General features: G+C 34.7%; 1 protein-coding gene across 5 annotated transcripts in view; it reads left to right on the forward strand.

Annotated features, from left to right (window-relative positions):
- The first annotated feature begins 3,817 nt into the window (after positions 1 to 3,817).
- The window catches only part of LOC101742820 (RNA-binding protein Musashi homolog Rbp6), a 557,845-nt gene continuing 544,105 nt past the window's right edge, over positions 3,818 to 17,557 (forward strand). For 4 of the 5 annotated variants that reach the window (XM_004923172.5, XM_012697537.4, XM_012697536.4 and 1 more), the window contains exons 1-2: positions 3,853 to 4,115; positions 4,194 to 4,234. In XM_004923172.5, coding sequence (XP_004923229.1) covers positions 4,057 to 4,115; positions 4,194 to 4,234 — 100 coding nt within the window. In that variant the 5' untranslated portion in view covers positions 3,853 to 4,056. Of the gene's footprint in view, positions 4,116 to 4,193; positions 4,235 to 17,557 lie in introns of all 5 variants that reach the window. The other variant, XM_012697538.4, reaches the window with a different exon arrangement.

Here is a 17,557-nt window from a genome sequence, read left to right on the forward strand (position 1 = left end):
GAGTTAACTGAGGTGAAAAGGTACTGGACGTAATTTGACCTCGTGTCTTATCGTGGGGGACGTAGCTTTCAAGCTTTCAGTCCATGGACTTAGAAAACCATTTAATACTATTTGAGCTATGAGCTCGTCTGCTGGTCTACAGTATATTAAAAACACCTATCTTTTGTTCCAAAATATACCGATTGCTTTCTGAATAAGACAATCGATATTTTAATATAAATAAACCTTTTTTAGTACGAAACAGAAAAATGTTAAAAATTTTTGGCCTATTTTCACCTTAGTCCTAAGCTGACTTTAGTCATAATAATAAACCTCATAACGATAAATGTTCTGAATATTTTATTAAACTTTAACGAGACTAAATAAGCTTTTGACAACTTTTCATTCCACTTTTACAATGTTTGTTTAAAATTCGTGTCAATTGTATTGAACTATAATAATAAATATAGTGACATTATTTACTTAAATTTAACTTTCTCAAAATGAAAGTACTAATCAAGGTTGTGTTTTAAATACTAGTGAACAATTTTACCTAGAATAGAATATGTAGTAAAACAAAATTATGGAGTTTATGTTCATTTTCTCCACTATGACACTAAATCATAGAGAATAAGTGATCTTTGTTGTTTAGGAATTTTTTTTCGTCTTCATCACAATTATGGTCCCAATATAAAGTTTATACGAAATAGTATGTCTTCATATTTCTATTGAAATGACATGCCACAGTGATTTCAGCGTTGACGTTCTCTTGAGAATTATTTGTTTTAAGGTAAAAGTTCTAAGGTATGAATACAAAAAAAAAAAACGATCTATAATCCTGTGTAAAATATAAAAAAAATGTTACATACAATGAACATTTTGTTCAGTAACTCTAATCATAATATATTAGTTTCATAATCATTAACTAATCAATTAAAATATCAAATATAACCTTTATCAATTTTAAATAAGTAAGTGCGTTTTTGATAGTAGAAAATTTTGACATTTCGTATATTCGATTTTAAGATTAAATCCGATCTGGCGCTTTTAAAAGTGCAACGGCGAACCACGTACGATAAATATACACGAAATAGAAAAATAATAGGTAGGTATTTGACTTTTTTCTTAGTACAAAGTATTGGTTAAATCCTCAAGTCACTAATTTTTTTTTTTAAATAAAATATATCTTAGATCATCATCAATGAGATGACACCATTAAGATGACAAGTGGCTACATTAAAAGCAACACTAAAGACAGAAATTGATCCGATGTGATATTTAAAATTTTAATAAAATATTTGTTGTTGTTGTAACAAATGGATATTGTGTATCTGAAACCGTAAAAATTTTCCACTAAGTAATGTTGTAATTATTCTGGCTAAAAAAATCCGCAGTAAACAAATTCATTAAATACCATTAAGCCATTAGACATGGGCGCGTAAGAAAATAACCATATTATTATATTAAAAGACAAGATTATTAGATTAGTTCATTGCCCTCTATTAACCCATGGAGACACTTCTCTGCGCGGACTTACAAATTGATAAATTCGTTCACTTTATATCTCTCAAAGATAAATTAAATGAGAGTCATATTATCACAATACCATTATTACGACATGCATCCCGAATAACTAATAAAAAACAATAAATTCATTCGTTGACAGTTTTTACTACAAAAGGTACTTCAATTTCCGTTGTTCACGTATTATATTATACATATTTTTAATAGTTAAACGTCAAATTTGAATGATTATGTATAACAATCTGAGTTTCATACGCTTCATCACTTTTATATCTATGGTTGTAATTTATGGTTGTAATTGCCCGTCTGTGGTACGATTTGTTGTGTTTATTACTAAGAAATAAATGAAAATGTTTGTCTTACGTACATATTTGATTTTTAGTTTAATATTTTAGACCTAATTCTGTTATAGTTTAAAATAACGTGTACCTTATAATACTGGGTACGTATCAATTTTTACCCGATAGTTCCAGGAGACTAATGTTTTTCGAGTGTATGTTATGTTTCTTAATAGTAAATGTTGGTTACGGATTCGTTGGTTCTAGACTGGGCATTTCTCAATATGTCTAATAGTCTCGAAAGTTATGCGTGTTAAAAATAAAGTGTCCACAAACATTGCTAAAACTGATTACAATATTGTAATAGTAAACGGTAAGGGTGACGGGCTCAATTAAATGTTGAGAATTTTTAAAAGAAATATTCTAGTTAATTTGAATAGTGCCTGACAATTCAATTAAAAAATTAACAATTCACACTAAAACCACTAACCGAAATGGTGAGTTGTTTGTTAGACACATCAGTAAGTGGTTTTATTTTAAAAATAGATCGGATTTCGTCGGTTGGTCGGAAATAATGGAACCTCTACTCTGAGTGACCTATTTATTGTTTCCAGAATAATTATTCTATTCAGTAAATTTCATAAAATGAATACGGTCTCCTATTTAAAGATAGCTTAACCTTATTGTATATACGCACTTGTACAAGGTAAGCGCGTGCGTGAGAAAGAAAACATTGTAAGCGACCGGCAATAAAACCCACATCCGATGTCACATTGCGTTTTTTATTTTTGCTCTGTTAAAACTGCAAAACTATATACTAATAACGGAACATTGGCCATGAAAAAGCGGGATTAAATTATTTATTGGAACAGAAAAAATTGATCGTAAATCTCGTCGATGATATACTTAAGTATATCATCACCCGTGCCTCCTGTGCTAGAAATCTTTTTTTTTTTTTTTTTTTTTTTTTTTTTTTTTTTTTTTTTTTTTTTTTTTTTTTTTTTTTTTTTTTTTTATTGCTTAGATGGTTGGACGAGCTCACAGCCCACCTGGTGTTAAGTGGTTACTGGAGCCCATAGACATCTACAACGTAAATGCGCCACCCACCTTGAGATATAAGTTCTAAGGTCTCAGTATAGTTACAACGGCTGCCCCACCCTTCAAACCGAAACGTATTACTGCTTCACGGCAGAAAATAGGCAGGGCGGTGGTACCTACCCGCGCGGACTCACAACAGGTCCTACCACCAGTAAATCGCAGGTTTTAAATTCAGTTCATAATGCAAATTTCGTTATTTTGTTTATGTTATGAACAGGCTATATTACGTGCAGGGTGTAATCCGATGATCTCGGAAATAAATGAAACTTAAATGAATAGTGTCTTTTTACACCCTTTGCTTTCAAGCAAACAATATTATTGTGACAGCATTCAATGTATTTGCGGTCACGTTGTTAAACCTCCAAACACGTTCTGCTACAATTGTAGCGGGCGGCTGTTGCGTAGCGCTTCGTAGCAATTCGCTACAAGCCACGTGCTCTACCTGAAGCTTATACTTCCATTGAGTAACATTAAAAATTTTCATTCATGTTATTTCCGGTACTCGACTTCATTGTGTTTTTATATATTTACACTTAAGCTGTTTAGTACTCAATACAAATTTTTTTTTTTACATCGATTGAATTGGTTATGAATTATAGGAGTTAGTGAATTAGAAAAAATGTTATTTACAGTAATTGGTTTAACGTCAGATTGTCTCTTGGCTTTTTCTTTAAAAAATTGTAAGACATATAGGTATATACTCGTAATTCATTGCGTCATTAATAAAAACTAATATAACAATTACAGAAGCTTAAGAGAAATTGAAATTGTAATTTTGTGTAAAGTTTGTTGAGCACGTGGTAGTTGTAGTAGAGGGTGTACTGACTGTTGGAGTGGGCGCTCGGTGGGCGTGCTCGGTGCGTGTCGCGAGGCGGGGCGAGGGACGCGAGCACGTGCCGCGCGCTCACGTGGTGGTGAAGCGCGCGGATCTTCGCGTCCGTCGCCGTCGTGCTGCCCGTATGAATAATTGTGTACGGAGTGAATGAATCGATGCGACGGTGCGGGCGGCGGGAGGCGGGCGGCAGCGCTCTGCGTGGAGGGGTGCGCCGTGCCGCGCCAGTCTCGTGCCGGTAGTCGGTAGTGCAGCCGAGCGACTCCGGGAGCCGTCCCCGCCGCGTATCGCTCGATCGTAGTCGTAGTGCCGACCGGCTCGCACCGCGTGCCGGCCCCGAGCCCCATGGAGACCCAGAACCAGGATGTGGCCCGAAGCCCCGCAGAGGTGCCCAACGACCCGGGGTACGTCTTCTATCTCCTGATGAACTTTCAAGAGTTTTGTTCACGTTCACGTGCTTGACAGTTATGTTTATCTTGCAGGAAGATGTTCGTCGGAGGACTCAGCTGGCAGACTAGTCCAGGTACGCTCGGCGGTGGCAGGTCGCGCTCATTTCACCGGCGGAAGTGCATCACGTGCGTCCGCCGGTGATGCCCAGTCACCAGCAAAACGCTCAAAAGTCAACTAAAACATATTTAATTAAAAAGAAATGATAAGTTTCTGTGATGAAGTTCAAATTTTAATTCGTAAACACCGGTAAAAGTTTAGCTAATCAGCTGATTACTTGAAGTCGCTGTCGAAACTTTGTTAAAGGTATGGGGTATCTTTCTACAGGTCAATACTGATGAAAGTTACGTTTTTTAACGTTGGAAAATTAAAATATATTTTGAATTTGCGGTAAAAACCGATATTTTATGGATATAATACAGAAGTCAGATGTGCGAAGGCGGCCATGCCGGATGCGCGCGCATCCTCCGTTGCCACCTTCCGACCTTTCGCTCCACAGGCGGTCGAGCTATTTTCGGCTTTATCATCATTGGAATTCAGTTGTATATTTCTGAAACCTGAATTCTTACCGGCGTTTGTATCGAAACTGTTATCACAACATAACCTCAATCTAAGAACACGATAGCGGCGTATTTCCGTAGACACGAGTTCGAAAGTTTTTAATTCAATCATAACGTGATAGTTTTGAATTATTTAAAATACATCTAAATTAAACCTGTATTGTAATTGCTATCGGTAATGACATTGACAAAAAAATAACAAATATAAAGACATAAAATACAAGATAAATTCGAATTCATTGTTTTATTCAAATCCTTCTTTACACGTGAACAGGGATATAGAGGTAATCTCGGTTTCATACGATGGTGTAAACCTAAATTACTCAGTCTTTAACCAACTGTGACATACGGAATAAAGAGGATGTGTAATATAGACCATCATAATGGTGCACAAACAAATTAATTATGATCATGACTGTAGTACACTAAAGGTTTGTTGCGCGTACGCGACTGATGTGGTGCGTGTGGTATTAGGTCAAGCGCCCACGCCGCACTTTGATCCTCTACGTTCATGCCAACTTCTTAGGTTAGAGATAGGATATCTAGAGCGTTGCATTTATTATTACGGCGACTATCGGGGATATCAGAGTCTGCCGCACAAATCTGAATGATACTGTTACAATACTTTTTGCATTACGAAAAGTAAAAGCTAAAATGATTAGGATCTACAAAATATGTATTGTTCATTAAAATTTAAAAATATCTTATAAAAAGGCTTCATTAGATTTGAATGCCCTTTTTTTGTTTGAATCTTACTTAGCTATTGGATAAAGTAAAATGATGCTTTCAGACAAAAATACTTTACAAGGAAGGAAAGGAAAAAGAAAAGTTCAATATATTACTCAGCTATTTAGAGCTAATTTCATTTTCCATTTATCGGGTCTTTTGACTAAAAATATCACTCGTAGGCGTACGGTATCGTAATGTTAATAAATTTAATAGAAAAACATTTTTGATAAAATTAGACGCTACTGGTATGGTATTGAAATACTTGACGATACAAACGAGTTAGTTCAAAACTTGTATAACGAAAAAGATAAAATTAAATTTAAAGTAGTTAATGTCGTCTCAAAATATTCTCCACCAATCGGATTTGGTCAATGTCCTATGTAAAAAGTGTAATGAAATTCGTTCTAGTGTACACTATTTGGTTAAGATGTTTGCACGTTACTGGAGCCGTGGCGATAAGATAATTTTTGAAACTTTTATGACGACTCACGGACTCTTATCAAAACGTTCGATAGTGGGCTGGTACAGTTTCCCATAATCTCTGCGTAACAAATATCTAAGTCCTCAATTATCAAACTGTCTGAACTTTTTAAATATCAGAATCAATCACGACCACTGATAAGTTTGACAGGTACATTTTATTGTACAAATAATGTTGGTTCTATATCTGAATCAGGTATTTTTGTAATACTGAAAATCCTGTCAGATTGTAAAATATTGGACTCGTGACAAAATCCAGTGATAATGTTTCACTGTATTAACACTATAATACTATGTAATCCACTATGATAAATCACAGCGCTCTGGTCACGAGAAAACCGTGCTTGTCCGAAAAGAAATCTGCTTACATGCGGTTTTTAAAATTGCATTTGGTATCTTTTAATGAGACCGGAAGGAAAACTATAGTTCTCCAAATTATCCGCACGTTTTACAACACTAATGGCATTTTAATGACCTATATTTCTCAATAACTCTTGGGATAACATTGACTTTACCGTTTATTATGTTAGTTTTGTTTACAATAGGCTTAGTGTCGTTTCGAGTGAATAATTGAATGATCGCTGTTTTCGTATTGGACCAAGGACAAGTTATTACAGGTTTGGTTATCGAAGTGTTCAATAATTTTGCTTTAAACACTTTTTAAGGCAAGCAGCAGTTTATTAACTCGCGTGGTTACTTTGGGGAGATTAGAAGTACTTACGTTACTTTGTTGGTAGTTAAATATTACCCAAAATTAGTGTTTATAGTAAAACCATTTTAAAATTTAGAAACTACTAATTTGTTTCTCATGTACGGTTACCCAATATTGAGAGGTTGTAATTAAAAATATGTGTGTGATTAATTAAATTAAAATATCAAATTAACCAAATTATATTCATACAAATTTAACTACACAATGCGAAGTTTTTTCAATATTTCTTTACGTACTTAAGGTACCTTCTCGCGCTCGAGGTTTCAAACTTTACTTTAATAACTATGTAGCTGGGACTATTAACGCTCACCGCAGATCTTTGTTTTGGTTTCAAAAAGTAAATTAAATGCAACGCAGAAGCAATGTTGATGATGACCAGTTTTAAAATTACATTAAGATATTATTTTTAATTAATATTATAGGGATATTGTTTTACATTTCTTGGTAAAATGTGTCAATTTATGGTAACCACTCATCATCTGGTGGGCCGTCTGCCGACAAGGGCAATAAAAAATCATTGTCATTAGCTGATTTTAATGCGACACTATCATGTACAGACACTTACCACCAGGTGAGCAAATGGTTCACCTGGTGGTAAGTGCTTAATATAGTTCATGGACGCTGGCAATTCCAGGGGCACAGTCATGCCGCGTTACGAGTATAATGATAAGGACTCTTTTGGGTCGGAGGTTCTGCCACTGATATTGCTCTGAATACATTGTAGAATCGAGCTCATTACAGAGCTATGTGGTACTTGGCAAATATGATGGGAAATTTACAAGGACACTGTCTTGGAACATACAACACAAAGCAGAGAGTTTCTCAGTTTACCCAAATTATCCGTGTAGTGATAAAGTCTGCCCCGACTGTTTTTTTAAATGTGTTATTCCAATAAATTAATTTAAAAATCATTAATAATTAATTTTAACTAATTAAAAATATTAAGAACTGTTTGACGAAAGTTAATCATTTATACAGCGGTCTCACAATTTACTTCGGTCTTCAACGATTTGCTTCGCCACTTGAAGCTATTGTTCAGTGAGGACGTCTATTACATGTCATATACAAGGAATAAAACTCATGATGAGTAATCGCCGTTAATGCTACTAACAATAGTACTATAAGTTAATATAAATTATGTGACTGACGTCAAATATATTCTGATTGCACTGATAATGAAATACTTAAGCACGCGGAAACATAAAATAGTCGTATGGAGTTAAAAAAAACATCAATAAAAATAAAGTGCGTGGTCTACACTTACTTCATGGAACTTCGAAAATGCAATAAATCAGATCAATATCATCTTGTGTGTTCATTCCGAAAGCAATTCTATTTTCATTTCAAGTGCCCTGTAACTGGTGTTATTTATTTTTAAACAGCATTATCTCCTTCTTAGACTTGTTAGTTTATCAATTGGATTTTAGATTGTTTCCTAGATAAATCGAGATCATTCTGTTGGGGACGAAATTACCATTGAATTTCCTGTAGACAAAGGACTGCGAGTTCCTTTCTTATACTGAAAAGGCTGCAACTCATTTCTAAGTCTATTGTGAGAAGTTCACCTCAGACTCTCATCTATTATTAAATCGGATATTTTGCATATGTTGAATAATGCAAAGTCCTGAGTTCGTAACGCTGTACGAACTGGATTATCCTAGTTTATTTTTAACTCGATGTAATATTGTGATGATGTCAGAAATTTAGACACTCAGATAGTAACTTGATGTTGCCAAGCAAAGAAAATAGTAATGTTTCAGCACGATGATAGGACCAGTAGACGAGCTGGCTTCTCCGTTAAATTTTTCTCGTTGATATATTCTGGTATAAAATAAGCAACACTGTATTTGCCTCGAGACCTATAAGTTTTGTTTATGTAAATAAAAATATTCTTAACGTTTTTACATTAGTTTTATAGTATATTATTTTTTATAAACGCTCACAGGTATTTACAGCCTAAATATCGATGTTTTAAAGAGCTTTAACAATAAATATTTGCCTTCATTGTCACGGCTTGCACAAGGTTTTACGTTTCCCGAAAGTTTGAGACGACTTGAATTCCGATACTCATGAGATCGAAGTTTCCATGCTGGTAAAAATATGTATTACCATTCCAACCGAAGCGCATAAGTACACTGCAAGAAGGATCAGGATTTACATATTATACAACATTATAATTTAAAAAATTATAATAACAGAGTCTTGATAAATAACAAACAGTTATGTTTGAACTGAAAACCTAATTAAAAATAGAAATTTTGACAACATTTATAATTAGCTAGTCGAGTAAATACATCGGCGACGTTCTTTTCACCAGTTGTCATCTACGTGTGGCAGCTTTGTTACGAGTATATGAAATGTTGATTATTTTTTGTAAAATTGAGTTATGAGCCACTGAAATGACGTGCCAAGCACATCCTATTTTAATTTTTCAAGTTTATCGTAGTAATTAATATGCTGGATCACACGATAGGACAATATCTATTCAATTAAAATTTAATGTCGAGTCAGCGTCATCAATTGCTTAATATTGCTTTTACGAACAATTCTGAAATTATAATTAACAAGGTATGGTAAGGTGTGCGAAGTTATCGTAATTATAACATATCCAAACTTCAACAGAGAAAATTTTTGGCGTTTATCTAACACCTAGGATCCTCTTATCATATAGATAAAACGTCAAGTCAAATAAGTTTCCAGACCTTAATACACTTTTAGTTCTTTTTTGTATGTAAATAAACATGACTGAACATGAACAATTTTTGTTAAAATCTAAAAGCTAGCTACAGTTTCAAATAATTTTGACAACGGTATATTGTACTGTAATCACAAATACCTATAGTAAAACATTAAATATCACATTTTGTGAAATTAATCCAACGTTAACCCAAAATATTAGATATTAATCACAATATAATTAAAATCGTAATATGTTTTCTTTACGATTAATCGTAATCGTCGAAGTTATCAATGCAGTTATGTAGAGAATATTTATGATCGAAAATAGAACAGAGTAACTACGAAAAGGTTAGTAATGTTGTTTTCTCGATAAACCTATACCTTATTTATTTACTGTACTTGAATGTTTTCTTAAAAACCGAAGTAAACCTAATGGATATTGTAATCGTCGATTATTAAGCGGAATAATCGTAATCGCTAAGTGATAAAATTGTTTAATCACTGATTTAAATAATTCCAAGTAACAAAGTTGTAGTATTTTTTTTGTTTTAAAAAAATATTCAAACATGATTACAGCCTGGACTATCTTACTACAATTAGTATCGGTCGCTGGCGACGAAGGGCTCGACGAGCGAATTAACCCATAGACACACCCCACTGAGTTTCTCGCCGGATCTTCTCAGTGGGTCGCGTTTCCGATCCGGTGGTAGATTCACTGCACTGCGAAGCACTGCTCTTGCTATGGTCAGTGTTAGCATCACTCCGGCTTGAGCCCCGTGAGCTCACTAGTTAAGGTTACGCTGAAATAGCCTCTCAAGGCTATCAGCTTAGGTAGGAAAAAAAGACCATATTTTAGAGCGGACGGTCCGCTTTACCACAAATCGCGGTATAATCCCCCCTTACAAAGCGTTCGCTGGTCGTATGCGAACAAACAACAGTTTCAGAGCCAGCTCACAGGGACCGGATATACGTTTCGTTTTGCCAGTTATTTCGGCCTGGCCACAAATAGATATGGGTGTGTGCGTGCGAACATTTCTTTAGAACACATAAAACAGGACAGGCAAAAAAATTTGAAATTCAATTCCGAAGGATTAAAAGAAATGTTGCTAATTTTATATTAATGCTCTTTTAATCCCATTTATTTTTCAATATCCTAGGGCTTTAGTGATAAGGCATTGATTCGGATAATATAATCAACCATTCGATTATAGTCTTTATATACTTGAATTACCTACATCTTTACATTAAGAATTACAATTTAATTATTGAAAAGATTAGAAATACAAAAACAATTTGAAATGATTTAATTTCATGCATTGAACAATTTCTTACACGGTAATATTGTAATGTAAATTTATGTTATTAGATAATATTATATTCTGTTTAAATAGGGGGGCTTAATTTTTTTTTAAATATTATTATTATACACTGGTTTACGATCACCAAAACTGCATAGTATTGGTAACACTAAAAATTGTTAATTGAATGAAATAAGAGTGACTTTACATTAATTCGTTTTTATTTGTCTTTTATTATAATTTTTATTGTAAATATAAAGGATACTTAGAATATATTGATCCTCTTTTTTTAAATATTGTATTTTTAATAAATATTATCTTAGTCTACATTTTTTCAATCATTATATAATTTAGTTCACCCAAGCTATTTGTTGAATGTGCTGTTGGACTGTCGCTGTATTTTACCAAATGTTTTTACAGCTTCTAAACACTAGAGATAAATAACAGTTTAAGATTGTTTAAATACATGAATATATATTCATAGACAAATTTCGTTTTAAATTTATAATGCAATGACGTCTTCCAGGAATTTATGTTTCTGTTACGTACTAATATTTCTTCAACTTGCATAACTCGTGCAATCCGTGCATCCAGACGCACATCTGGGAACATTCGGAGACGATACACGCCACTGCCTTGTTGTCATTACTCATATGTCGTGCACACTGCTTAATACCTTCGCCTCGCGCTTGCCGCTTACGGAAAGCGAAATGTGACATTCGACACGGGATAACATACTTTAAGCATAAAGCTTTACGGGATAGTTTAGATTTTACGCGGCTTGTCTTATACGTTCTAATACGAATGTGTGAAAAACGACACAGAAACGCGTCTTCAAACGACATGCTAATTGACGACGGCATGAACCGAGGGTTAGACGCTGAGACTATTTTTTCAAATTTAGTTTGAGTGGCATTTGTTCTTGTAACAACTGTTGTATCCGTAATCTGCTAGGTTATTTCTGATAAATTTCTTCAATACTTAGTGTTCGCCAAGGAAAGCAATTTTCTGATGATCACATTTTAAATCTGAATATGTAAATTTAGTTCTTACATATTGTCACTGACGCAACGTTGATGCAATACACACCTTTGCATGAGTGTATTTATTTTAAAGATAAAGGCATGACATGGCTGCTACACTACGTGAATTTGAAGATTTTGATTCTAATCGCTATGATAACGATTATTTACGCACATTGCGCCAGTAGGTATTTAGTTAAGGTGCCTTAGATAAAGCGATAGCAGGTAAAAATAAGTTCATTAAACGAATGTTTTACTAGATAACCTGATAAGGCTCATAGTAAACATAGTTTATGACCCTAGTCATAGTTTTATGAGAGAATGTTGACATTAATTTACGTAAATCCTTTATTGAAGGAGAGAGTTTTTTTTCTACGAAGTCGTTCTATTTACATTATTAACGTACTTCAAAATGTTTCTCCTATATGGGAAACAAGCGGCCCGCTCCGGCTCCGCTCGGGTCTTTAACAAAAATTTCAACGATATTTGACGTTGTTTTATTTTTTTTAAATAAAAGAACACTTATTGCGGCATAATTACAATAGCTAGACATATTGTGTCGCGACACTTTTTGTAAATAATAATGTGTTCTACAAAGTCGTAGTACATTATTTTATTCTATCATCAATAGTTTTCGCAGGGCACGCGATGTAAATAATAAAAAAAAAAAAAAAATAATAAATAAAATAAATAATCCGCTTTAGTATTTCTCGCAATTCTGGAAATGCTTAACAAAGGAAAGTAAAATTTTGACAGCGTTTAATATTAAATTATTAAAATGACAGAGGTAATCCCTAAGGAAGATCCGAATATTCTAATTTTTTTTAATTGCCATATGGGCAGACCGGCATACGGCCCACCTGAAAGAGAGTGGTTACCGTTGCTCATGGACGTCAGCAATGCCAGGGACAGAGCCAAGCCGCTGCCTACCGCTTAATACTCTCTACAAGCCTCGTTTGAAGAAGCACATGTAACAGCGCTCGGGAAACACCGTAGAGGGGAGCTCATTCTAAAGCCGGATGGTACGTGGATCTCTGGAAACGCACTGTTTATGAACTATTCTATTCTAATCCTAAAAGGCGCAGTAAAGCAGTGATAGAGCTGTATGAAGAACAGTTTAAGGTTAAAGGCGATTTCGATCTGGTAGTAGATTCCAATATTCACTAATCATTAGTTAAAATAGCCTATCAAAGATTAGGCAGTGAAAAAAAAGTTACATTAATGTTATTTTCTAAATAAAAGAATAACGCAAATACTCTTTGTGCACACAAATAATTAAAAACCCTTCACATTTCTTCATTTTATTTGAAGTATTCATGCTTAAGTTTCCGAAATTTTGTTTATTCCATTATAAAGATTCATAGATAGATTTCAATCGCCAGTATGATTAATAGTTATGAGTATGAAAAAAAAATGCGTCATTGTTTTATAATAGCGATATAAAGTCAACGCGTCTAAAATTGCGGTTTCATGCTATTCTACTACCTACTATTTCTTAACATATTATTTTCATTTGTCTCGAATGTTTTTGAATATGTTTACAGAACGAATTAATACATATTTACAATATAAGTCTATTTATAATTTGTCTAGCTGTGATAATTGCGAGATGTATTGCTTGATTGAGTAATTAATAATTGAATTAGTGCAAAGTTCGTTTGACTAGATAGATAACGTGATAGATTCTGTAGGCAGTGTATGTAGCAGTTATTGGTGAATTTTAACTAAGTATCTGTGTGGCGTTATCATACGTAAAAAAATAAAAATAAGGGAAATTTCCCGTGAATTTATGACCAATAGACGTTACGTTCATTAAGTTCTTGGTAATTAATATCTGAGATGGAGAAATGATTCCAATCTAGAAAAAATATTCTAGTGGTCTTAAAGGGCAGAGGAGCTTATGGTGAACCTTTTAACGCTGGGGAATCCGTTTACGGATACCCGGTCGAGAGGGGTAACAAACCGTGTTATGTCGGACTCCGATGCCTCCAGAGAAGAAGAGAGAGAATAGGAAGAGCAAAGTTCTCCTCTTCTACCAATTCCTGTCGGGAGACTACGCTTTGACAAAGGCGCGCGAGGCGCTGTGCGGCGTCAGCCGCGTCAGACCCGCCCCGCAAAACCGACAACCGACTAAACCCCTTCGATCCCCACCACTCCGACTCCACGAACCCTACGGTACTTATGGTAGTTTATGGTGAACCTGGTATTTACTAGAGCCTATGGCCTTTACAACATCAATGTCATCATTCTCTTTGAGACACGAAGTCTCAATTGTATATATTTATTAGCGGACCCGGCAGACTTCGTAGTGCCTCAATCGATAAATACACGACAAACTAAAGGAATCCGTCCGACGGGGGACACATCATAGGGAAAACAAAATTGTTATTTTTATTTAATTCCGAGCATTTTCATATTTATCTACCTTTTAAACCTTCTCTGGACTTCCACAAATAATTTAAGACCAAAATTAGCCAAATCGGTTTAGCCGTTCTCGAGTTTTAGCGAGACTAACGAACAGCAATTCATTTTTATATATAGAGATTTTTATATATAGAGATTACGACTGTCCTGGATTTCATTCTTCGTAGTAGAGAGTGTTGCCTAAATGCGCGGGCTCACAATAGCTTTACAGTTGGTAATTACGCAGATAAAAAAAATCGTATTTTTTTTTTTACAAGATGCTTTATAAATTCACCGTGAAAATCGTACCACTGTCGTATCTATTTTAGCTATGAAGAAATTAAGCGTTCTCTTTTAAAATGCACAACTTTGTGACAACAGGTGTGAGCAATAGAAACTTTAATATTATAGGTTCCGGTAATAGATAAATGTGACATATGTCATGAGTTCACTTTCAATGTGGAAACATCTTCTTTCTCGTATTACAGAGTGTTCAATTGAAAATTCTGTCTTATCGAAGAGCTCAAGCATTATGTAAATTTAGCAAAATACTCCCTGTGTCATCGCGTGTCTAGACCACTTTCTTACGCAGACGTACACTACCTTACATATGACCGCTTCTGAATATATTATAGCGAAAACAGGGGCAATTGTCTATTATACATGCCTCTTGTTTATTTTTTTTCTTGTTCTACAAACAAAGAATGCTAAGCTATGTTTTATTAACTCGTCGACTTACTCAGTTTTGTGTGGAATAAAGATTATCGGTCGACGTCGAAAGATATGTTCCATTTTTGCAATTACTTTTACTGCTCGTAGTAAAACGTGCCAAAATGTAGGGGGAACGCACGCGTTTATAGCGGAAAGCTAATAAGATTATTGGCTGTGATGGGTACTGCTTCTTCAGTACCGCTTGAGATGTAGTATAATTTTTATATATTTTTATTATTAGCAAACACAGGTTCTAAGTTCTATTTAATGCTGAAGTTTCCGGCTCACGGGACTTAATTTTATGACCATTCCTTTGCGGTTGAAGCAGTCCGTTTATGGAATTCACTACCCTTAAGCATCAAACAATCGTCCTCGACGGAAATTAACAAGTTCAGATTAAAATTGCACTACCTTGCACAATAATATGGCTCCTACGATATAACTGTACAAGTTGCTACTTATTTTGTATTTACTTGCATATTTTTTAGTATTTATTTATATTTAATCGTATGTAAGTCTATCTTATATTGTATTTATTTTTCACATGTGTATATAAGTACATATATATTTTTATGTAGGTTTATTAAGATATAGCACCATCCAGTTTGCTTATTCCTCTCCCTGCAAGGTTTCCTGGAAGAGATCGCTTTCAGCGATAAGGCCGCCAATTTATGTCACCAACTATTATTTGTTTTATATGCTTACTCTGTACATGTGGTGTTAAATAAAGAGTTATATTATATTATTAAGATGTAGAAATGGAATTTAAATAACTTAAATAATCACTTAATTAAATGGTGACTCAGTAAGTTTTCCGAATAGAAATACCGATGTCCATCTCGTATGTAGATTTGTCATATATGTATAACAGACGCACAAATGTTTTTTCACCGGTTAACTTAAATATCAATTAAGTTTAAATTAATATTCTCATGACGAGAACCGCTAATTCCGTAGCCCAACGATAAAAAGTCCAGTGTAGGTACTCGTATCGCGATGCGACTGTGTTTATCAGTGTTCAAATTTCTCGCTGGCAGTTGTCAATTTTTGTAATAGGTACTTAACCTTTGTTCACGGATTATTTCCCCGATGAAAAAATAACATCGTGTAATAAAAACTCACCCGCAAAATAATAATTTTAAAGGCGCATTGTATTCCCGCACGGGTAGCTACCGCCGCCCTATATCTGTCAAAAAGTAGTAAGCCGAAACTAAAACTGGAAAGTGTAAAGGGTTGATCGAGCTTATGTGATTGATTAAAACCTAATGTCTCAAGGTGGATGTTGTCATGTCGATGGGCTTCGGCAACTGCTTATCATCAGGTGGGTCGTGAGCTTGTTCATTCAACTATGATTGAACAATATCGATAAGTGAACTATCTCATAGGTATTCATGTATCAGGTTTTTTGATTGTGATGATATTGGGCTCTTTATATTCTTTAACACACCCCACAGCTCTTCTCGCTTTGGGTCTACTAGGAATGTCAATAAAAACTGAAATAGATCATTTAACCCAAATTTAAAAGAAAACCAACTTTTCAAGTTGTTATTAAATAAGTATTTCAATAGAACAAAATTCTGCTGATACCTATGTTACGAATTTTTTGAACTGTTTAATTTGGTGTTTTATATCTTAATTAGTTAAGGGTGATCCAGTTAGTTTTAATTGTTATTCTGTGAGATTATTAGTTTGTTTTTTTATTATACTTGGATTGGTGAGTATCCAATTTCTTGAAACATATTGTGGCTTCCTGTAACTGCCGTGACATCACTAAGTAATCACTGTCCGCTGCGTTGGGGGCTTTTAAAATCAAACAAAAAAAATCAAACACAAAGCCTCCGCAGGTTCTCACTATATTGCATATTTTTTTGTGACAAGCCGACCCTTAGTGGTGCCGATATGTTTTACTTGTTATTAAGATGTGCAGTAAATTGTTTTGCCCACTAAGCTTCTCTTCAGATCTTCTGGGTGGGTCGCGATTCCGATACGGTGGTAGATTCTGCGAAGCGCTTCTCTTGCTAGGGTTGGTAGGTTAGCAACAGGTTGAGTCTGTTAGCTGATCTACCAACGACGGATCCTGGGGGGGGGGTTTCATGGGGGTCATGACCCCCCCTGAGCTAGTTTCAGGACTTGAATTTACTTGGACTAATTGAAGAACATCTATTGTTATCAAAATTAAATTATAAGTTCTTAACTTGCCTACGACTATGTGACCCCCTCCTGGCGCCAAAGCTGGATCCGCCCTTGTCATCTACACGTCCGGGCGAAGCGAGAATAGCCCCTTTTTCTACTGGCGAATAGGTAGGGGAAAAAAACTTTTTTGGGTAAAAAATTTGGTGTCAATTGCTGAATGCAGTTAACAACAACCTTGAAACGAGAGGTCATAATCTCAATTGTGTTATATATAATAATATTAATTCTTCAAGCTGTTGTCTAACATGTAGAAATAGGATGACAATACTTATATATCCGCGGTGTAAAATGGTAAGTTAAGACTAAATCCAAGAACTATAACTATAATCCTTACTTTAACTCTCCCTCATATTTGAATAAGCGCCTGTTTTATATTATGCAATAAACTTATGAATCGCTTTTATTTGCACGTATTGACCTTGGCAGCGATGTGGCTAACGGACATCGCATTATCAACGAATGGAAATTTCTAAGAAGCTATTTATACATTCGCTCACATGTAACTGACCTGACGCATGTCCGGCAGGTACAATTTCTTTAAAATTAATCTCGTACAGTGTGGAAATCCGAGATGTAACAACAAGGCTACATTAACCGTCATGTTATAAGACT

This window comes from Bombyx mori, chromosome 10, assembly GCF_030269925.1.
Source record: "Bombyx mori chromosome 10, ASM3026992v2".
Lineage (NCBI taxonomy): Eukaryota > Metazoa > Arthropoda > Insecta > Lepidoptera > Bombycidae > Bombyx > Bombyx mori.